This window comes from Notolabrus celidotus, chromosome 17, assembly GCF_009762535.1.
Source record: "Notolabrus celidotus isolate fNotCel1 chromosome 17, fNotCel1.pri, whole genome shotgun sequence".
NCBI classification, from domain to species: Eukaryota; Metazoa; Chordata; class Actinopteri; order Labriformes; family Labridae; genus Notolabrus; species Notolabrus celidotus.
Window position 1 is genome coordinate 24,789,123 of NC_048288.1, and position 22,285 is coordinate 24,811,407.

The 22,285-nt window shown below is 37.7% G+C and overlaps 2 protein-coding genes across 3 annotated transcripts; one reads left to right on the forward strand and one right to left on the reverse strand.

Annotated features, from left to right (window-relative positions):
- Positions 1-264: 264 nt before the first annotated feature.
- On the reverse strand, positions 265-9,666 carry zgc:111976 (uncharacterized protein LOC553663 homolog). 2 transcript variants are annotated; one of them, XM_034706624.1, is made up of 18 exons: positions 9,361-9,666; positions 8,874-8,925; positions 7,667-7,764; positions 6,507-6,582; positions 6,368-6,422; positions 6,083-6,209; positions 5,918-5,946; positions 5,691-5,762; positions 5,542-5,616; positions 4,197-4,273; positions 4,059-4,121; positions 3,837-3,957; positions 3,608-3,732; positions 3,405-3,517; positions 3,108-3,306; positions 2,918-3,013; positions 1,641-1,743; positions 265-1,358 (listed from the first exon to the last, which is right to left on the reverse strand). In XM_034706624.1, exons 3-18 carry the CDS (start codon positions 7,754-7,756, stop codon positions 998-1,000), a joined length of 1,782 nt encoding a protein of 593 aa, XP_034562515.1. In that variant the 5' UTR covers positions 7,757-7,764; positions 8,874-8,925; positions 9,361-9,666; the 3' UTR covers positions 265-997. The 2 variants fall into 2 exon arrangements, with proteins under 2 accessions (XP_034562515.1, XP_034562516.1); XM_034706625.1 differs by lacking the exon at positions 8,874-8,925.
- On the forward strand, positions 9,023-21,163 carry ralaa (v-ral simian leukemia viral oncogene homolog Aa (ras related)). Its single transcript, XM_034706626.1, has 5 exons — positions 9,023-9,362; positions 14,039-14,243; positions 14,349-14,557; positions 14,784-14,958; positions 17,073-21,163. The coding sequence occupies exons 2-5, from the start codon at positions 14,130-14,132 to the stop codon at positions 17,193-17,195; spliced, it is 621 nt and encodes a 206-aa protein (XP_034562517.1). The 5' UTR covers positions 9,023-9,362; positions 14,039-14,129; the 3' UTR covers positions 17,196-21,163.
- Positions 21,164-22,285: the final 1,122 nt, after the last annotated feature.

A 22,285-nucleotide genomic window follows, 5' to 3' on the forward strand; every position in this document is an offset into this window, starting at 1 on the left:
AGACCATAACATGCCTTGCTGACATTACCCACAGTGAAGTGAGTTAAGCCTAGCTCTATATACTTATTTTTGTGTGTGTGCTTTTGAAACTCTGGGGATGAGTTATGATCATCTGATATTGAACTGTGATCTTTAGAAACAAATAAAATGTATTCATCACAGAAAAATTTAATGCATGACTACTCCGTAGATTTAAGTAGACTCAAAGAGAACGCTTCATTGGTTTCTTTGCTCTCATCTGACAGTAAAATAAAGATCATTGGATTGTGATCAAAGAAATAAGCATTGTCATTTGCTTGATTTTAATTTGACAAGCTTCTAACATTTAATAAAGGACATGACTGACAGATTAACAAAAAGAACATTCAGGTGGAGCCCCTTTTCAAAATGAGGCACATTTTTGAACGATGGAGCCTTAAGTAGGGTAATCTTTCTAATTTGCACACAACATGCAAACATTGGGATTTTCCATTCCACAGAGGTTTTACACTCAAACACCAACTTTATTACACAAGAGAAAAAAAACTGTCTGGAAAAAGAACTAAATGAATATTTCTAAATGCCAAAACTCATGTCACAAATGTAACAATTTCATGTGAGCACTACATCAAGCTCGACTCAGGATGTTATTTATGGCTCCAGTACAGCTATTTCTTACTACAGTATGTAGTTTGTTGATCTTTTTTACTCTTACGAGCCATCGAGAATGCATCACAAGCTCTAAAAATGTTTGATTGGCTCACATGGTACCAATCAGCCGGCTCTTGGCTGTCTGAGAGAGAGAGGTCAAACGCCAAACCTCAAACCTTTACAACCGGCAGTCTCTGCCACGCTGGAATGCAAAGTGAGAAAGACTCTAAAGAGAACAAAAAGATAAGAAATACTCTCTCTGACTCATTATGAATGACAGAAGTTATGTGTGTATGAAACAGGGTTACACCAAGACATTGAGCAAAATCTGAAAATAACTCAGGTGTAAGCTTTTAGATGTAAAGTCTCAGATGGGGTCTGACAGTTGTCCATTACTGGTCACCCAGTGTGGGAACGCCCCCACAGGAGCAGTGCAAGAGTAAGGCTCAACAGCAGGACTTGTGTTTATTTCGGGACAGGGCTCAGATTTGGCTACAGACACAGCATAGCAGGCCGATCCAGAAACGCTGAAGCTGTCCTCTGGCACAGATAGACTCTGGGAGAAAGTGGTGGAGGCGCCGCTGATGTCGGTCATGGCGGCGTTAGAGGGAGCAGAGTGGTCATTTTCAGCCTCTGTGGTTGCTGGGCAGCCGGGTGAAAGTGGAGTAGTGGTGAGCTCGTATAGCTTGCTGTGCAAAGTGCTCAGGGTGATGGGGATGGAGAGACACCTGAGAGACAACATGAGAAGAGAACAAGCTAGGGTGAACAGAAAAGTATGGCATGGTTTGGACTCTCGGTCATCTAATGTGCCATTCTCAACATCAATTTTTGTTTGTATCTTCATCAGTTCAGGCCTTATTGTTTGGGTCTATGTTTTGGGGTTTTGAGCATCCCGTTTTTTACTTTTTCTTTTAAATTCCAATCTGTAATTTCTAGAGACAGTCTCCTCTTGCATCATATTGTAAAATAAAATAAAATAATAAGTGTCAACATATATTTTGTAATCGTACCCCATCAGGACATTGGACAGGTCTTCATTCATGGAGGGATCCCACATCTCTGCTCCATACAAAGTGCATGTAATGTGATGAGCATCAGTAACATTCACCAGCACTGCAGCAAAAAATAACAAGAAAATAAAATTAGGTCATCATTTTTATGATTATTTTCAAATAAATACAATAAAAATAATGGAAATGCTCCTGGAATTAAAATGGGATCTCCATCTGGAAATATTAAAAAGGAAATTCCAGGACTTTATTAGATCTGCCGGACTACATCTGGAGGTAGTGTGGTGCTCACTGTGTTTGGATGGATGCATAAATGCAAATTATACAATGTTCATGTCATCACTCTGCTTTGAGAGTTTGTTTTCCCTTGAGAACAGAGTTCAGAACTTGGTGAAGATGACAAGAACTTAATAACAATACTGTGTAAAGACAAAGAACAAATGAGAATTGGGAAACTGCAGCAACTCGTGAAGCTGTATGATAAAATGAAAGACAATCGTATGATACATCATCTGATAAACTGAATACAAAATGTCCCTAAAAAAGGTAAAGTGCAGGATTAATGTTATTTGCATGCTGAGATTAATGGGGATTGAGTCCATTGGTCCACTCTCTAGGGGGGGTGATAGAGACAGGAGACTCTTTAAGAGAGAGGCCCATTGGATCCATCATCTACATCGTCCCCTGGAGGCTTAAATGAGGAGTTTTCTTTCTCCTGATTTTGTCTGGGGGTTTGTTTTTGTGATTTGTGTGTCTACTTTACTTACTTTACCATTTTGTAGCATGATGCAAGATACGGGCTGAAACACGTTTGTTTCTTTTTTTTCATGCTGCTGTCAAAACTGACATTAAACGTTTTTTTTAACTTTATCATGAGTGCTGACATTTTTCAATTACATTATCCACTTTGGGTCAGCACAGAGTGTTTTTTAAGTAGTTTTTAGTGAGTACACCAATTCTCTTTCCTAATGTCTTTAGTGCCAACACGAGGAGTCATGAAGAGCTGTGTTTTAAATTAAAATATCGATGTTTAGCAGCAGCTACACAATAATTGTATCACATGAAACAGGACAACGATATATTGCGTTATGGATATTTTGTCCCACCCTTGGATTGAAGTGTTTGCTATCTAGATAACTAGTCCAGGTATCAATCACATTTTAATACCAAGTGTAAGACGGGTGTGTGGATTCTGAAATGTTTGTCAAGGATCTGGGTTGAGTCTAGGCTATAATTAATAAAACCCCAGGAAAAAATGGAAGTTTGAAAATGCTCACAAACAGCAAGGGAGTCCCTTTTTGGTTGCTGGAAGGTCACAGAAAAGCTGCTCTCAGATTCCGGAAGGACTTCGAAGTGCAGATCACAAACCAAACCTAAGTTCACCAACAGAAGCGTCACATCGCTGACATCTTTACAAAGACACTTTTCATTTTGTGTCTGATTTTATGATGTTTAACATTCTCCTACCTGCTCCCTCACACTGAGAAGTGAAACAGCTCCACAACAGGGTGTTGATGAGACACTGATGCCGGAGCAGCTCCAGCAGGGTAGGGATGTGGGAGGGGTGGGTGAAGGGAATACTGTCTACCACAGCTGCTCTGTGGGGAGGCTCCTTCCATGCAGATCCAGGTAGAGCATAACTGTGTGTCACACCGCATGGAAGAGACTAGAGAGAAAGATAAGGTTTTACGTTGTTAGAAAGTGCTTGAACTGAACCCAGTTACCTTTAAAAAGTGTGTCGATCTTGAAGCAAAACATGCATACCATTTTAAATATAGCATCCTGCTCATCTGACAGCTGGCTGTTTGCACTTGAACGCCTCATCAGAAGCTTGGGTAATGGTGCCCACTGCAGGCCAACATCTGGTATGGGCACATCTGTGAATATCAAGGGGAAAAAAATCTAACCTGTATATCATTTGTGAAAAAGAAAGACATAACTATTTTTCATGATTAAAGCATCCCTACCTGTGATGTGGCTGATCCTGTTAACCAAAGATGCCAATATTGGTATAGCAGGTTGCAGTTTAAGGAGAAAGACTGCTGGCAGTGTCTCACACAGCACCTTGCTCAGCGGGAGGAACACAGGAACACTGCCGCAAGACACAATTTGAAACACCGCAGGTATTCACATTCTCCACGGGGCATAAAATGAACAGTGTCCTACTGAGTGAGGGATTAAACAGTAACATATTACCCCTGGGAGTCCAGCTGTGCAGGCTGCGCGATCACAGACGCTGTCTGAAGCATGTGAGTCACATCACTGTCACCCACTGTCACCTGGGCTGCATGAATGACTCTCTCTGTGTTTGTCACATCTTTGAAAACAGGGGAATCCACTCATGTTTAAGAGCTTTAAGACTTATGCTTTTACACACCCAAAGGTAGACACGAAATTAAATTTGAATCTGCAGCTTACGTAGGTCTGAGATGTTTGCTCCATCTTTAGGATTGATATAGAACTGGATCATCATAGGGCAATCTAGAAAAATGAATTAAACATTAACTCCAGAAAAGAAGAAACATAACTCTTGTTCTGTGTCATTGTGTTATTTACCTTCTTTCCCAGCTGTCAGACTCCCTGTGCTGCCATTGTTAATCATTTCTACTTCAGTGTTGAAGTCTTTTTGTGCCCTGAAAGATAGAAACATGTTGTTTTGAGGTTGTTTTAGAACCACTCACACTTTTACTCTATTATCTGCTCATCCATTAGCAAAGACGTCAACGTAGATTACAGTTAATCTGTTATTTCTGCTCAAAACTGGAGTGAACATCTCACAAAATTCTCACCTCTCCATGATCAGCATCACATTATACATGATATATGCAGGAGAGACGTCAGATAAGGCTAAAATGACAATGTTAAAGTAAACCGAATTGAAGTAAGGTTTTTATGATAATTTTTCAAATGAACATACAAGTTAAAATTCATTTTTTTAAAATAACTGACATTTAGCTATTCACTGATGTGCGCAATGCTCTTGCAAATGTATCTACCTTGGTATTTATCTAAATATTAGTCAAAAGCCTATATTTTACAATTTAAAACTACTAATAAATAAATAAAGCAGCAACCTGGTAAATGTGTTGTATTTCCAAATTACAGCAGAAACCATGGACTAAAATTGTAGAGTAAATTTGGCTAATTTTAAGCTAGCTATATATACACCTAGCTTAGTTTTTATTTGAATAGTAGTAAAACATGTGTTTACTTTAAAACAAGTTGCAATTATAATACATGGAGCTGAAGCCAGTCAGTATTCTATATTTATATTGAAACAAAAGCCAAATGTCTAAGCTAATTTAGCTAAATCTAAGATAATTTATCAAACTCGGCTCATTTCAACATTGTAAAATTATATTAATACTTCCTTCAAAAGCACTAGCATTATTCATATTTATGAAGTACAGTGTAGTAAAATTAGGAAGCATAAACAATGTACCTAAACTGATAGGTAAAGTTAGCTAACTTCAAGCTAGCTAACTTAGTATACCTTAGCTTTCATTCTAGTACTCAAGGTATCTATATTCCATTCAAAACAAGTATCAGTTATTTATATCTATTAAGCTGAGACCAGTAGATACATGGTATTTATCATAAAAAATAAATACTGAAACCATAATCATGTACTTCAATTGCTCAGTAAATGTAGCCAATTTTAAGCTAGCTAAAGTAACTCAAGCTAAATCTAACTATGGTTTTATCAAAACATCACTCAAAATATCCAGTATAATATTTAATTGAAAACAAGTAACTATTCAAATTTCTTCAGTTGAGCCTAGTCAAAATTTGTTGTTCATGATGGTGTATTAAAATTGGAATTAAAGGTTTAGCATTTTGTTTGGGTTTACATATTAGCTGAATTGTTGCAGCCCCTTTTCCAATCACAAGTTTCATGTACCTTTGCAGAGCTGACATTTGCTGCAAATCCTCCCCCAGGCATTGGAGAGATGCAAATAATTTTAATTTGACTTCGCTGAAACACAACAACAAAGATATTAGAGAGGCAAGAGGATGATGGTTGGATATTATTTTTATATTAGTTTATACTTGTCTCCAGGGATGTTGTACTGGTTGTAGAGGCCTTCCAGCTTCACAGAGAACTCAGCAAAATTGTGTGACCTGTGCCAAAAACAAACTGCACCTCAAGCCTTTTCTCTTCAGACAATCATTTGAAAACCACCATCATTCTAATCTTTTATAGTGTAGGGGATAACTGCACTGCCAGTCGCCTTGAAAGCCTCACCATTTAAATTTACTGTGGTTCTAATGCTTACCTCAGCAGCTGAAGAAAGGATTCACTGGGCTGCAAGACAATTAGAACGTTTCATTGTTCAGAGAAATAGGGGGGATATATATATATATATATATATATATATATATATATATATATATATATATATATATATATATATATATATAGGGAAAGTTGAAATACTTACGACAGGGGATCCTCCATGTGGGGCTACTTTTACCTCCATCACCCCGCCACTCGGCAGCAACACCACCTCCAGGTAGAAGAGATCTGCCGTCAGGTAGCAGGTGGCCTCAGTAATGTGAAAGCCCATTCTAAGACAGACAGACATGAATATGGATGATTTCTGCCATAATATCTTTAAAATGAATACATATGAAGCTCTAGAATGAAATGATTGATGATTGAAAGAACATTTTAATAATAATAACAGGGGTCATTTTAATATCAAGCTGATAGTTGTGAGCTCTACCGCTGTTGTTTGGCAATCATTTCCAGACGAGACTTTGCGGCGTTCATAGAGGACACTGAAATATACAGACCAAGTTACTCAGGGGTAAGTTGAAATATATGTATTTAAATACAGAGTCTTCAAAATCATGATTTTCTACCAGTACAAACTTCTTGGAGCCTTTCCAGAGATCTAACCAGCAGCTCACAGGGTTTGGATTCATCTCTGGATCGGTCCTATTGGTGGACAAAAAGAAGAAAAACAACAATGGAGCAGTTGTGTGACAGTGTCCTCCTTGTGTAAACAGTCTCCAGCCCATCCCAAAACACAGTAACTGAACGACACCCAGCAAAGTTGGGTGTTGTCACTTGAACGCTTTGCACTCTGGGATGTTTTTATCAGTAATGCATGCAGATGGGTGTATGAAAATACATCACTAATTTCCTACATGAGTCTGGTCCAAGAAAGGTCCTCTTCTGCATCATTGCTGGCAGGGAACTGCACGACTCGCCCCAGCTGCCTTATCCCTTCGGACCACACATCACTTCAGACCACCAAGTAATCTTTACTAGACTCAGGAGAATGACCACTGCCAAGCTCCACTTCGTATTAATCCAGGAGTATTATCTGCTCTGCTGCTCCACCCTTGACAAATCTAACAAACTAACACTCTCACATAACCTCAGTGTACAAGTTGGTATAGTAGTGCTACACATACTTTGTCACCTTTTTGTTTAATGTAAGAGACATACGAGTCTATGAAGCATTACAAGTCCTGCACCTTTAACTTGTAGACAAACAGTAAAGTGTAAGAGGCTTCTATTTGCTTTTGTAAAAGTGGAAATAGAGGTCCTTATGGGTAAATACTGCAAAAGCAAATGGTGGAAGCTAAAATATAGTGATAGCATTGCCAAACAGGATAGTGCCAAAGCCACAAGGCGACCTCAAAACAACTTAAAAAGCTTACACATTTACTGACATGTGGTTGAAGTGCATCCAAGTCACAGTTGATGCACGGCCTGCTGATCCAACAACAAAGACCTATGTGTTCCACGATAGATGATCTCATTATCAGTGCATCACCACAACAGTTCCTGATTTGCAGCACATCATCATATTAGAGAAGCCATCCACTAACCAGCTAATAACTGTTATTGAGGCAAGGCATATCTTCTCTGCACACAAATAGCCCTGCAAAGTAGAATTTAGTGTAGTCTCTATGATAGATCACACTAAGATAGTGGAAAATAATGAGGGGTGTTTAGAAATAATATGTTTGTGAAATAACTAGAGGCTGCTTTGTAACAGGATCAATCCTACCATGCATCTTCGGACAAGCTGAAAGGTTTCGTTCCATGGCTTCTCGGCAAATTTTAAGTGTAGGTCAGAAATGATCGACTTAGTCTTCATCGCTGCAGCTACAAAAAGAAAGACAAACGGAAAGATTATCCATCTCATTATCATTCATCTTCAATTTCAGGCAACTTTTTCTTTTCTTTTTTAATTCTTTCTTTATTGAGGAAGAGCAATCACTTTATAGTCAGCATTTATTCTACAGCAGAATGTAACATGTATAGTAGGCAAAACATACTTGATAGTTCTACAGCAATTTAGCTCTTCAATTATTTTTTTAGGGAACTTAAGACATACAACAGAACATGAGAAAATTACATTTTAAAAAAAGGTATAAATGGAAGAGATTGAAAAAATCAAATAAAGAGCAAGCAAAAAATAAAAAAAGAAATGAACCATATCTTCACTCCTTCACTACATTCAGTCAGGTGAAATCCGGCCTTACATATTTAACATATTCTGTCCATTTGGACCAGATTCTGTAAAATCTTTCCTTTTGAACCTTGAGGAAGAATTAAAGCCTTTCCAGAGTATAAATTTGATAGGTTATTTCAATCCAGTCATCAATAGTAGGGGGATCAGGTTTCAACCATTTCCTTGTGACAGCTTCTTTGCTTGCTGCCAAAAGAATTTATGCCAACTTCTTATCACTAATTTCAGGCAGCTTGTAAGCTACAACTTGCATTAAAGCTGCTGTTGGTAATCACAGAGTAAACATCTGTTCAGAGAGAGGGACTTCGAATGTCAACACTATCCCTCCAAACCAAATTTCCTCTTAGCCCCCCCAACATAGATCAGCGTGTGCAGTCATGATAGTGCCGAACTCGTAACCAATCAGAGGTAGCAGTAGGGGCCGCCCCTTAACCAATCAGGACAGAGGATTGGAGATTAGCTATGATTGGTCTGTCATAACGGGACTGAGAGGAATAATAACATTGCTTGATACAAAGGCATTGGAAAACGTAGAGATTTCGCAATAGTCTCAAATTCACTCCCTGATGGGTGCGGATGGGTATTATGAACTTTTCTCCAAACCCAGAATTTTTATTTTCAGCTTTAACTAAGTACGTTTCTTGTATACAGTTACATTTTTACATGTGGGTTTGATTTAAATAACCAAAACAAATGCAGACATTTATTTATTAAAGTAAAAGTGTATTCAAACCAAACTTACCTGACTATTGAAGGTGTATTTCACTCCTTCTGGCATTACAGAGGAGCTCCCCCTCAACAAACGTGCAAACATTCATGCTGATTAGCTAATTAATCAATTATCATGCATGTAAAATCCACTTCCTTTAATTTGTATTTCATGCTAAACAACCAGCAAGTAACCACAGTGTCTCTAACATAATAGTTTTATTCACATCAGTGCATCATGATTCTTTATAAGTAATAATCAGTGTTGCATTCACGTATTAAAAAGTGAAACAGGAGTTGTGTACTTCTCCCAGGCGGGCGGGCGTTGTCATCCGGAGCCCAGCCCTCTCTGTAGGACGTGCAGTGAAGTCAGTCTGCTGCTAACAGCTACCAGCACAGTCTCTGGAGTTAGCTCGAGAGCTAGCCATGAGCTAACAAGCAGCTAGCTGAGTCTTTTCATTCCGCCACCATATTTCAACCTTTATGAAACATCGAGCCGGTGTGGACTCTGCTTAACTTACCGGTAGGTGATGTCTGCAGCACATGCACTGCTGTTATGGTTGTTACTCTTGGTTAATGTCTGCTCTTATATCTCCTTTGCATTGTGTGATTAGCTGCTTGTTATCGCTTGCTAGCCTTTTTTGCATGTCCACCCTAGCTGTCCAGTTTGGGTCGACTGATCATCTGTTGAAAGGATTCAGATGTTGTGATTGCTCTTATGTGCTCCATGTTGAACTTCCATCGACGTTATTTATCAGTCAGGTGACATTAACGTGCCCGGTGGGTTAGTTAGCTTATTAGCTGTTTTCAACCTGCTAGCTAGTTCACCTGCTGTTTACATGTCAGCGGCTAACCAGCTGATGTGTAAACATGATAATGATGGTGCTTGGTCACAGTATAATGTGTGATTTTACTCTGTCAAACGGCTGTAAATGTTACAAAGCAAAGCCCATTATTAGGAGCCTGAACGTGCAGAGGTTTTTAACGTGACAGCCTCCAATTACTGGATCCAACCGTCACACCTGTTTTGCGGGAATGATGATGACACACCTGATTATAGAGCCACCTGAAGATGAGGTCATGTTTTAAACTTGGACTATTAGTGTCACTTTTGTCATTTAAGCTTACCTTGAAACTATCCTGGTCTCTTGAAGGCAATACTGTACACATTTTGTAAACAATAATAAAGAACTGAAACTTCCCTAGCTTAAAATCAAACATGGATATTTTAATAACACCTCACTTCAGAACACACCTTAACGGATTTCATGTCATTACAATAGGACTGGGACACTGAGTCACACAGGGATGGCATCAATCAATCAATCAAGCTTTATTTATAAAGCACCTTTCATCAAATCAAATGCAACCCAAAGTGCTTTACAGCGATTGAAAAACAAGAAGGAAGCAGAAATAAAACACATATTAGGGGAAACTAATAATAATAATAATAATAATAATAATAATAATAATACAAATAATAATAAGAAAAAGAAAATAAAATGAAATAGAGACTAATGCACACCAACAATAAAGTATGTGTAAAATAAGTTAAAGCATCAAAATTAAGAATAAAAATAGTTAAAATAAATACATTTTAAAAGAGTAAGGATAAGTGTTGAACATAAAACAAAGGCTAAAAATATCATTAACCTGAGTAGATAAATAAAAAAATGAATGAATAAATAAATAAATAGAAATAGAATAAGAGAACAGTTAGAATTACTAAAATGATAAAGCAACATTTATATTAATATTACAGAAAAAGGTAAGTAATACAATTGTTAAACCCTACAATTATTGTGTGGCATGAAGTATGCCAAAGTAGGTGCTATATAAGTAAAGTTATTATTAGTATTACTCATTTGACAGGGTAGACTAATTGCAAGAGTTTGCTTGCAATTTTTGCTGCACCAATTTCTACCTTATGCATCTGTCTTATGAAATATACGTGGGAAGTATTTACATTAGATTAGATTAGATAAACTTTATTGATTCCCACATTGTTGGAGATTATTTTGTTCCAGCAGCTTACAACACGGGACAGGGGAATCCAAAAATTGTTCTTACATAGCTAAAAATATAATAATAATAATAATAATAATAATAATAATAATAATAGTAAAAAAAATAGACACAATAATGATAAAGGTAAAAAACAACAACATAAAAGAAAACAGAATAAAAAATAAAAATAGAGTAAAATAAAATAGTCTTTTTAAAAAGTTTGTAACCTGCAGCCTGTTGTAACCATTGACTGAATGGATTAAGGGCCTTAATTTAAGCCCATGTTGAGATATAACGCCAATGACCATAACTATAGAAAGTTCAATTAGCCTTGTGTTAGCATTTGTAACGTTGTCTCTCACCGTTCCACCTCTACTCTTCATCACCTGCACTCAAATCAGTATGATTAGATCTATCTGTAATTACAGAAACCATGTTTGAGAAAATTTCAGTTGATGTGTATTTTGATTTTAAAGTTTGACCCATGTTCCATTTGTTATAATGGAGGAGGCAGAGATTACGACCTGTACAGCAACAAGACTGGCTTCACAGTCAGGTGAATTAGGCCAGTAGCCAATCACAGTTAAGGATTTTGGGGTTGCACCTGGGGTGGTTGATCAGAATTTGTGCAGCCACCACTGGCCACCCCTGTTGACACGGCCCTGCTTAACAATGACTGTTTGATTAAACTATTTAATTAATTCAAAGGACATCTCCTCTGGCACTGAGTTGTAATATTGACTTTCAGGGCACAGACGCCTTTTTGTTAATTTGTATATAGACCTATTGGCTGCTTTCCCATCTTTATCCCCAGTGGGCTGTGATCGGAAACTGCATTAACACACTCTTGAGGACTTCATGGTATTCCCGTTGTCTCATGGAGAGATGACTTGTAAATAGCTTTGGCATATGTCACACTTTCTTCGTTCCAAAGGTTTAGAGAAAATCTGCCAGATGCTTTAAAAAAAAGAAAAGGTCGCATTTCTTTGCAGAATGGCTTCACCAGGTTTGTCTTGTCTTAGTGGAATTTGACTGCTATTTGTTTGACATGGTGTACACAGGTTAAGTTTGTGTTTGCATATGTCATGTACCTTGTTTGGTCTCCTTCAAGGATGCCAGCAGCAGTATTTTCCCACTGACTGTCACAGTTTGACACATCTAGCATGAGGAAGTTGGCTGAAAAAGCACCATGATAGTATTACATTCTCATTTAGTTTCATGCTTTCCAAGAAGAGTGTTTTCAGATCATGCGTTCACGTTCAGGCAGATGTCTAAAAGGAGGAACATGTGAATAAAGAGAGAGAAGATAATGATTTTCTTTGAAACAACTGAATCATTTCTGCATACTGTGGATACCTTTTTGAAGGTAACATGCAAATATCCAGGGCAGTGTTTCAGTGTTTCCGTGTGTGTTGTGTTCAAAGACCAGGCTTCTAGATGACAGTGTCGTAGTCTATCTAACACAGAACTGAGGAGGGAAGAACTGAGCATGTGCTGCAGGTGTAAGAAGATACAGCATGTGCCATGAGCAGGCAGAATCCAAAAGGAATCAAGGACATGGCATTACATCACGTTATGAGGCAGTATATTGAGTCCTGGAATGTGATATGTATCATATTTCCTGCCAGTACACAGGCCTGTATTGGATGATACAGGGAAGATTAGGGCCAGAATAAAGTCGTTAATCTGGGAGGATAAATTTGTAGATCTGATGATAATAATAATAATAATAATAATAATAATAATAATAATAATAATAATAATATTAATAATAATAATAATTTATAAGATATGTTAAGCCAAAAAAAAATTGTAAATCTACTAGAATAAAGTCGGAATTTCACAAGAAAAACTTGAAAATGAACTAAAATAAATATTAAAATTTATGAGGAAAAAATTGTAAATTTACAAGATCCAAACCAAAAATCTACAAGAAAAACATTAACCATGTATGAGATTTAAGTTGCAAATTTATGATGTAAAAAAATGAAAATTTATTAGAATAAAGTCATAAAAAATCAGAATGAAAAAGTGGTTTAACAAGATTTAAGTTGTGCATTTACATTAAAAAATCTTAAAATTTATTGGAATAAAATTGTAAATTTACTGGAATAAACTAGTGCATTAACAAGATTAAAATCGTCTATGCAAGAATAAATATAAAAATATTTTGGAATAAACCTGTAAATTTATCAGAATAAAATAGTGGATTAACAAAAGTAAAGTTGTAAATTTACAAGAAAAAACATGTACATTTATTGGAATAAACCTGTTAATTTATCAGAATAAAATAGTGGATTAACAAGATTTAAGTCTTAAATTTACAAGAAAATATATGCACATTTATTGGAATAAAGTAGTGGATTAGCAAGATTAAAATCATAAAATTACGAGAACAGAGGTGTAATTATACAAGGATGAAGTTGTAAGTTCTAAGTACAGGCTATGCTTAATCTACATGTCAAATAACACACAGGGGGATATAATAAGCTGCCTGTGAAGCTATACTCAACAGCTGAGGATAAGCAGTGATTACAGAAACGTGCATAGGCTACCTTTTAGCCTGCACGACTTCATAACAGACTCAGTTTCTTGCACGATTTACCTTATTTTAGTGCAGGCGGCTTGCTGCTCCTCTCAGATTCACCCTAAAAATAACGTATATACTAAAATGATGACTTTTGTCTTTAAATGTACGTCCTTATTCTCTTAATATTACCACTTAATTCTTATGAGTGTGTGACTTAATATTATACATTTACAAAATGATTCTCTCTTTCTTCTATAGCCTGGCCCTGTCGCTGTGTGGCAGTATGAAGACATGCTGGCACAAACTAAGCTTCTGCTTCTTGTTATTCATTTTTTTAATGAGTTTTTTGTGTCGCTGTATCTTTATTAGCGGACATGCAATCTTTGTGCTGACAGATCACTGCAGGGAGGAGCGGTAATAAAAATAACTGATTATGAAGCAGTTCCTAAAGCATGCATCCAGTGGTTCACTTCCTCATTTTATACTGCCGTAGTCCTAACCAGGTACAGAAAGTAATCTCCTCTCCTCATTTGTAGTCTGAAGGCACTTTCTCTTGATTTTATTTCACTACCATGAGACACAATAACTGCAGAAATGGAAGCTGGAGCCTCTGAAATGATGATGACACATCTTTGATTTTTTTCTGTTTTTGTTCTCCCCAGGACTCTACAATCTTCATTTCACAATCCTCCCCTTCATCTCCAGCTCCACTTTGAACTCTCTCACCTTTTACACGTCTCACTACACAGAGCCATGGCAGCTGCTAAGCCAAAAGGGCAGAACTCTCTAGCCCTTCACAAAGTGATCATGGTGGGCAGTGGAGGGGTGGGGAAGTCCGCCCTCACTCTTCAGTTCATGTATGATGAGGTGAGTGAATAACACCACAGCAGCCAAGCAGTAAGAATTCACAAAAAATGGCCGACCTATTTAGCCAATCTTTCCCATTAACTCTCCTTTTTGTGTCCACTCTAGTTTGTGGAAGACTACGAGCCCACCAAAGCTGACAGCTACAGGAAGAAAGTAGTCCTGGATGGAGAGGAGGTCCAGATCGACATCCTTGACACAGCTGGACAAGAGGACTACGCAGCCATCCGGGATAACTACTTCCGAAGTGGCGAGGGTTTTCTCTGTGTATTCTCCATCACAGAACTGGAATCATTCGCAGCAACAGTAGACTTCAGGTCTGGTGTTGCTTCATTGAGACTCATCAGGGGTTAATGACAGCAGTTATTAGCCTCTCCCCCTGCTAAATGCTTAATTAATGCATGCTGTTTTCATGTTTATCATTCTAAAAAGCAACATTTTCCCCTCTTTCACTTTCTTCTTAATGCTCCTCCTGCATTCTGCACTAATGTTATAGTTTGTTTGCATAATTTATAGCTGACTGACGTTTCCTGTGCTGTACAGAGAGCAGATCCTGCGAGTGAAGGAGGACGAGAACGTACCCTTTCTCCTGGTCGGCAACAAGTCAGATTTGGACGACCGACGGCAGGTCAGCGCGGACGAGGCAAAGGCACGTGCCGAGCAGTGGGGCGTGTGTTACGTGGAGACTTCTGCCAAAACCCGTGCCAATGTGGACAAGGTAAGTTTGATGAGATTAAGGAACGCATTCCCTGGCAATGATACGAGCAACTATTGCAGTTAGAGCACAACTGGAACAAATTCAAATGGAACCATCAACTGTCTATGTCTGAGGTTTGAGTTTTAAAGGGGACATATGTCTGAACATGAAATTAATGTTATGCTCTCAAATTGAATTACTCCACTATACAACACTTATTGCAAGACACTTAGTTTGTGAAAGTCACATGAATTCCCATATGACTGGTCAGGCTGACACTGCATTGCAACAAGTTAGGTCTGTATGAAAGTGACCCACGTCAAGATTGAGAGCTGACATTTGATATAATTTGTGCTGTTGACTCTAAAATGGAAAAATTCAGAGGAGCTAGAGCTCAACCAATATGGGATTTTTTAGCCCAAAAACTGAGTTAATTGGTAGAAAATTATTGGATAGGATTACAGATAAAGCAGCAATGTGAATTTTGTGCTGGAATAAAAATGTATCTTTTTCTATGAATTTATAACATTTTTTTCATAAATTGACAAACACTACCTTCTTGAAAAGTCACGACTTTTAAAAAAATATTGAACATTATAATACATTGTAACTTAGCTTTCTTACTAATCACCAGGCTGTCTCAAATGCTTAAATCTGATTGGTCAAAACCCTTTGACAATGACTGAATATTGAGTTCTGAATAGCAAAGGCAATGCTAGGGACAACCCAAGCGGCAACCTCCAGCCTTGAAAATTGAAGCCGATGCGGAAGTGTTAAAAAACTGCTGTTCCTTGAGTGTCCACTTGAGGCTGGCTTCGGAAGTACCTTAAACCAAATACACACCCATTCAAAAAAGTCGATCTTTACAGCAGAAATAAACATGTTTACAGCCTGGTATAAACATGAGTGTAGTCTGAATAGCTCATTTCTCATTTTACAACGCATAAGTTTAGATGATATCAAGATTACGAGTTTTCCATTATGAGAGGCACAGCTGACTTGATTGACAGGCGGGAACACTGTAGCTGTTGGCTAGGAGGCTCAAAGCCCGCCTCTTTACCTCACACTAGCTCAACAGAATTTAGGTTGAGTCATCATTTCCAATATGACTCCCGCCGACAACTGGCTTCAAAAAAGCGCTTCAGAAACAGATGGGTGACATCACGGATACTACGTCCATTATTTATACAGTCTATGGGACAATCACACACGTCACAAATCAAATCAATCCACAGAAAGAAGTTAGGGCACATCTAGCGTGCTGATTATGATTTCACTTTGTCCTGTTGACTATGTGAGAAAGACTTAACTCTAGACATTAAAGAGGCATGTTAAAACACAAGGAGCTGAGTGAAATAGACGTCGACCAAATTGCAGAAAACAGACACAATGCAACCTCAAACAACAACACGGTATGACCTTTAGCACAGTTACAGGACTGGTTGAGTTAGAAAAAAAATGCTGACATCAGTAAAGGGGAAGGTGACTTTCTACAGGTGCAGCTATCGCTTTCTGCAGCCCTTAATAATGCTCACTAAAAACGCTAATGTTTTGACTTTACTGTGAAGTAAAGTTAAGTTTATGATTTATAATAGTACTTTATTAACAAGTTTAACACTCACTAGGAATCTTTGACTTAGTAAATGTTAAAGTTAAAGGCTGTTTTGAAAGTGTGCTGTTTACAGTCTTGTCTGACAACCTGCAGCAGTGTGCACAGGCATTTATTACAACTATATTCAAACAATGAGTCTCAGCTGCCTTGTTCTTTGAAGTAGGTCATATAGAGACATTGGTATTCATCACATCCTGTGTCATCACTGAATAATAATAATAATGATAATAATAATAATGAGAATAAAAATAATGATAATAATAACAATGATAATAATAATAATAAATAATAAATAAATAATACAAATAATTGTAAAAATTGTAATAATAATAATAAAGAGGATAATAATAATAATGATAGTAACAATAATAATAATAGTAACAATTATAATAATAATGATACTACTACTACTACTATTACTACTACTACTACTACTACTACTACTACTACTAATAATAATAATAATAAAAGCATATATTCCAATACAGATATCAGATAACACCTCTTTCCTCTTCTTTAACAGGTGTTCTTTGACCTGATGAGAGAGATCCGGGCGAGGAAAATGGAGGACAGCAAAGAGAAGAACGGGAAGAAGAAAAGCAAAAGTTTGGCCAAGAGAATCCGAGAGCGATGCTGTATTTTATAGTGGTAACAGAGAGCAGGGCAGCTGCTTGTGTACATATACATTTCTCAGACTTTTGCATTTCTTTTGTGCCGATAACCTGACCATGACTCTCTTCTGTCTCTGGCTAACAGGACATCTGACCGTGTGTCAGGGAGTAGTAAGGTGGCACTCCATACACCATTTATAGCTCTAACTTTTTATGTGCTGACACTCCAAATAATTTATGTACTCTCTCTCTCTTACTCTGACCACATTACAGAGTGTAATAAATGGATGGTGTTTATTTAGGCCGAAGCTTGACGAGAGGCTAAGCCCTGAAATGTTTAAAAAAAAAACCTTTCATTGTAAAGTTTGATGTGTATAATATATTCAGACAACTGTGCAGTTCAAAAGAAAAGAAAAGAATGGAGTGTCAGAGCCGAGGCTTAAACAGGGAACTGGATTGTGGGTAGAAAAATGAATGCTAACCGACTCAGTGTCAACCCAGAATTCATCAAGTGCCACCCAGAAAATGTACACTGCACTGGTGAGTCTATGAAGCATTTGAATTTGATGCCATTCCGAATTGTTGTTTTTACATCTTACTTTGTAGAAGTGATGTGATTTTAACATTTTATTTAATTTATAACATTTTTCTGTGACTTCTCTGTAAGATGAGTGCACCGACGTCTGTTTTATTCCCCTTCGCGCCACTTTCGTTGTTTCTCCTTGAATGCACAAACATCGACAACCCCCCCTTAAATTGGTGAGGGATTCTACAACACTTGAACTTTCTTTTTTTCGATTCAAACATTTCAGAAGTTTTACCTCGCTCGGCTAATGACTCTCATTGCCTTTTATTTCTGCGACAAAGGAATCCCTGGTGCTCTGATAAAAGGCGATTCCACAACACTACATCCTTTACATGCTGTCTTAAATCCTAAAGATGATGAGACAAACTGCTTCCAGTCATGTAAAGATTTCTTTTGCCAATTTCACTTTGTTTGGCTCAGACTTTTAATCACAAACTTTATTTTTTTTAAACCTAAATGCATTTCTGAAAAGAGAGAAATTAACGGATAGCTGAATTGAAAGGCATCAACTGTCAAAGATGAATGCAGGCTTTATAGAAGTGGTGTTGTACCTGTCCCAAAAAAAAAACGTTGCTCTCTGTCACCAAAGAAAAATGCTAGCTAGCACAAACAAGTGCCCACTTATTGATGGAAGTAAATGACAACTGGCTAAGTGAGCACCAAAAGAAAGCACCTGATGTTTGTGTACAAACCTTATAAAGGTTGAGAAAAGAATTGAACGTTACTTTTAAAAGGCCTGGGAAAGTAACGCGACATTTACGGAGGATTACTAATTCATGTACAGTGCATCACTGTTGCCTCTCTGTCCATTGTGAATGTGAATAACCCCTCCCCCTCTCTAATTCCCATCCTGTTCGCCTGTAATCTTAGGCTGCCAATGATGTGTAGAGTTTGCAGGTTGTTGACTTTCTGCTTTGTTATCTTTATGGTTAATCTTTTCTGTTAGGCTATCTGCTTTTATAAGGCTGTCGTAACACTTCCATTCAACACCCGATATGTTCGTTTGATCTTGCTCATGTAGTCATAACACTACAAACTTGTAAAGATTGAAGCAGTGTAAATCAATTTGGCAAAATGTGATGAATTCAGACCAAACCACACTGTGAACTCTGCCCCATCACAAACAGGGTTTCTCTTTATGACTGAGCCACTTTTTATTCTTTACCTTTTGAAACTTCTAACTTATTTAAAAGACCATATTTTATTAAGTCGAACGGCAATCAAGAGGCTGTTCTCACATTTCACCTCCTCCGAGTTTAAGTCATTTTATTAAGACTTTCCTCAACCAATAGGATGCCCAACACTGGAGTCTATGCAAAAGTCAATGTTGTAATTGCAAAAAAGATATGAATCAATTAAAGACTTGGTGTTGAAACCACTTTGATTAAGAATGAGAAACATTTTAGCTGTTTAGAAAACCCCCAAATGATTCAGCACTGTTTTACATTTCAAACTAACTTCTGTCTCATCGACCTCAATAGAACATGGGTACTAAAAACTCCCTGCATTTCTTTATCATTGGGGTTTTTTTTCACATAGACTGAATAACACGGGACTTCCACCAGATCTGTGTCAGAGCCGTCCCCAATACGCTGCGGTCCAGCTCTGTGGTCTCTCGCCTGTCAACACCCACCAGTTGCGTTTTCAGAACGCATCTAGAGCAGGGCCGCCAGACTGCTGGAGTCATGTTATCGAGGTTTTCCCCCGATAATCACTGATAAGATGATTATCCGACCCCTCTACTGTCTTTATTGGCCTCTGAAAACCTCTGACATGTTGACTCCAGGCCTGGCTCCGCTCAAAATGACAGTTTGTTGTTGTATTTTAGTTAAAAACGATCTGGTGATCACACGGAGACCATTTATTCTGAAAATTCACCAGATGTTTTAATTTGTTGTGGTGCCTGACTTCCTGTCCCGCTCAATCTGCTCTGTGCAGATTGGTGCGTCGTGCTCCGGCGTTCGTTAGGAATAGAAGTCTTGCAAATCTGATCTGGAGGGCTCCGTCCTGCCGGATCAGAGACGCAGCCGGAACACAACAAAGCGGATCCAGAGGAAGTTAACACATTGATTAGAATAGAAACCTATCAAGTCCGGTGCTGTGACGGATCAGGGACGGGCTGGACACAGATCTGGTTGAATTTGGCCACAAAGGAGTGGAAGTAGCCGTTGTGATGTCACTCTGGTTTGATTCCCACTCTGCCAATCACCATCCTTCTGTTTTTAAAAAAACAAAAACAAAGTGAGCACATTTGGACGTCAGGGTTACGTCTCTGATCTGGTTGACAAGCAGCAGTGGGAGGAATATATAGTCACTTTCACTTTCAATAGGTTCATTATTTACAACTTTAACACCATGATGTATAAAAAGATGACTTCAAAATAAAAAGTGAGACCAAAAGGTCACAAGGAAAATGATAATGGAGGGAATAACTTGACTAAAAGTTGGGCAATCTTTCCATCTGGTTTCAGAGAATCAGACTCCTTTTTGTAACCTGTGATGTCTCCCCCTGCTGGCCGTAGGAAAGAATGCAGCTTTTTTTAAGCACTTCTGCATCATCCTCACTTATGCAACCAGAGGCTACGTCAACTTCTTTTTCAGTTTATGGTTCCGACTCAGTTCATTGTCTTGATTGTAAACAGATGCAAAAGAACGTCTGAGGCATTTCTTTTCAACTTGAAAAGCACACCGTAGAGAGTTCAGAGGTGAGGCGAACTCAAACCCAAACTGTCACATGGCATCAGAATGCTTGGAAGGTAGTTTAAGTTGATATATTTTAAGGGCTAACCTCCAGTACACTACACAGAGACGGAAACACCCCTGAAAGTTAAAGTGACAGGTGGAGAAAACTGACATATAGTGTAAGAACAGTCTGTCTTTAGCTTATGATCCTAACATTAACCCCTGTGTGCCCTCAGTGTTGATGACTGCAGAAGCTACTATACTCAAAGTGACCACCATAGTGCTTGCTTTGTCCAACATAGGTTTAACACAGTCTAGTTCTTGTTTCACTGCTTTTCTCAAAGCAGGTATGTTCATTCTAACTCTTCTTTTCTTTGTCTTCATGTTTAGTTTTAATAGACTTGATGGCCCATATATTTTCAGAGGGAGTGAAGAGGCAATGTTAAAACTGATATTTGTGTGAAAGCTACGAGCGAAACTGTCCTACTGGGTATTCAAATGACTTGTTTTGCCTTTTATAAAGATACCCTTGGATTAAGAAGTAGATATATAAATGTCTTTTGATTGGTTGGTTGTATGTATGCCATCAATTAATGTTTCCGTCATGTTTACTTACTTTGAACATAACCACTAATGTAGCCTATCTGTTTGTGAATGCAAGAGGTGAAGCTTACATTTCAATTCATTTTTTGTGAGTTCTTTGGAAATGGCAAATAAAGTGGATATTACTAATAACATCGTCTTCATGTATTCACTTATTTCGGTATAAAGATCTTTGTCATGTATTTTAATGAGCAGGCAGACTCATGAGAATTGATTGAACCACAGTCTGAAGTCCCATCTTAAATTACATTCTATATTTTATTCATATTTCTTTTCTCAGGGGTTCCCAAAGTGTGGGTCGGCATCCCCTGGGGGGTTGCCAGGCACAAATGGAGGGTTGGGGGATGTCTTCCAGAATGTTTTTTTTAAGTTGTCTAAAATAATTACATTTTACCCATTATAGTAATAAAAAAAAAAAAAGACAAAAGATGAAATTGAAATTGAAATAAAACCTTGAAAATAGAAAATGAAATTACTTTTCTACCGTTTGTCGTTCCCAGATGACTCCAAAGTTTAGGGTTACCAGGTGACCAGTTAATTATAAGTTAATTAAAAAGCATCAGTAGCAGTAGGTTAATTCATAACAGCACAGGAAACACAGCCACATGCTCATATAGTAGGCTAATTTTCTGCAGACCAGCTGAATGAAGCCACATTTAATCACTTTGAAGGACAGAAGGGGTTGCGAGTCTTTGGCATCTATACTTTGTGGGTTACAGGCTCATAAGTTTGGGGACCCCTGTTTTTGCTGGACAAACATTGCATCTAATTACTCACAATTGTAACTGAATATATCAATTTGCCCAAAGAAATTGTATTTCAAAAATTACACATATTAATTGTACAATCAAAATAATAATAATCCCTTTATTTATATAGCACCTTTTAAAAACTACGGTTCACAAAGTGCTTGACAAGCAACAGGGCACATAAAAACAAACACTAAGAGAAAAGACCAAAACAATGAAGTAACCTGATTTTACAGGCAATACAAGAACCCAGGTAAAACAATGACCCAACAATATGTACTGAGACCAGAGGGACTAAGAGAGTAAGACAATTAAAGATATTAAAGGGAAGAAACAATAAAAAGGGGCTACAAGCAGTAAAACAGGGGTAAAAACAATAAGGTGAAATAAAAGCAATTCAGAGATAAAATCTTCACATATAGAAAAACATTTAAAGATGACAGTGATACGATGAATTAAAATTGAGTAAATGAAAGCTAAGAAGCTAAAAGACAAGTCAAGTCAA

What these genes read in the sequence shown, in the direction of transcription:
- ralaa (XM_034706626.1), top strand. Translation starts at nt 14,130, where the DNA reads ATGGCAGCTGCTAAGCCAAAAGGGCAGAACTCTCTAGCCCTTCACAAA. An exon ending in GCAGCAACAGTAGACTTCAG is followed by an intron (nt 14,558 to 14,783) that starts GTCTGGTGTTGC and finishes TGTGCTGTACAG; the next exon opens with AGAGCAGATCCTGCGAGTGA. An exon ending in CCCGTGCCAATGTGGACAAG is followed by an intron (nt 14,959 to 17,072) that starts GTAAGTTTGATG and finishes CTTCTTTAACAG; the next exon opens with GTGTTCTTTGACCTGATGAG.
- zgc:111976 (XM_034706625.1), bottom strand. Translation starts at nt 7,756, where the DNA reads ATGAAGACTAAGTCGATCATTTCTGACCTACACTTAAAATTTGCCGAG. An exon ending in CACATGGAGGATCCCCTGTC is followed by an intron (nt 5,947 to 6,082) that starts GTAAGTATTTCA and finishes ATTGTCTTGCAG; the next exon opens with CCCAGTGAATCCTTTCTTCA. An exon ending in TACAACATCCCTGGAGACAA is followed by an intron (nt 5,617 to 5,690) that starts GTATAAACTAAT and finishes GTTGTGTTTCAG; the next exon opens with CGAAGTCAAATTAAAATTAT.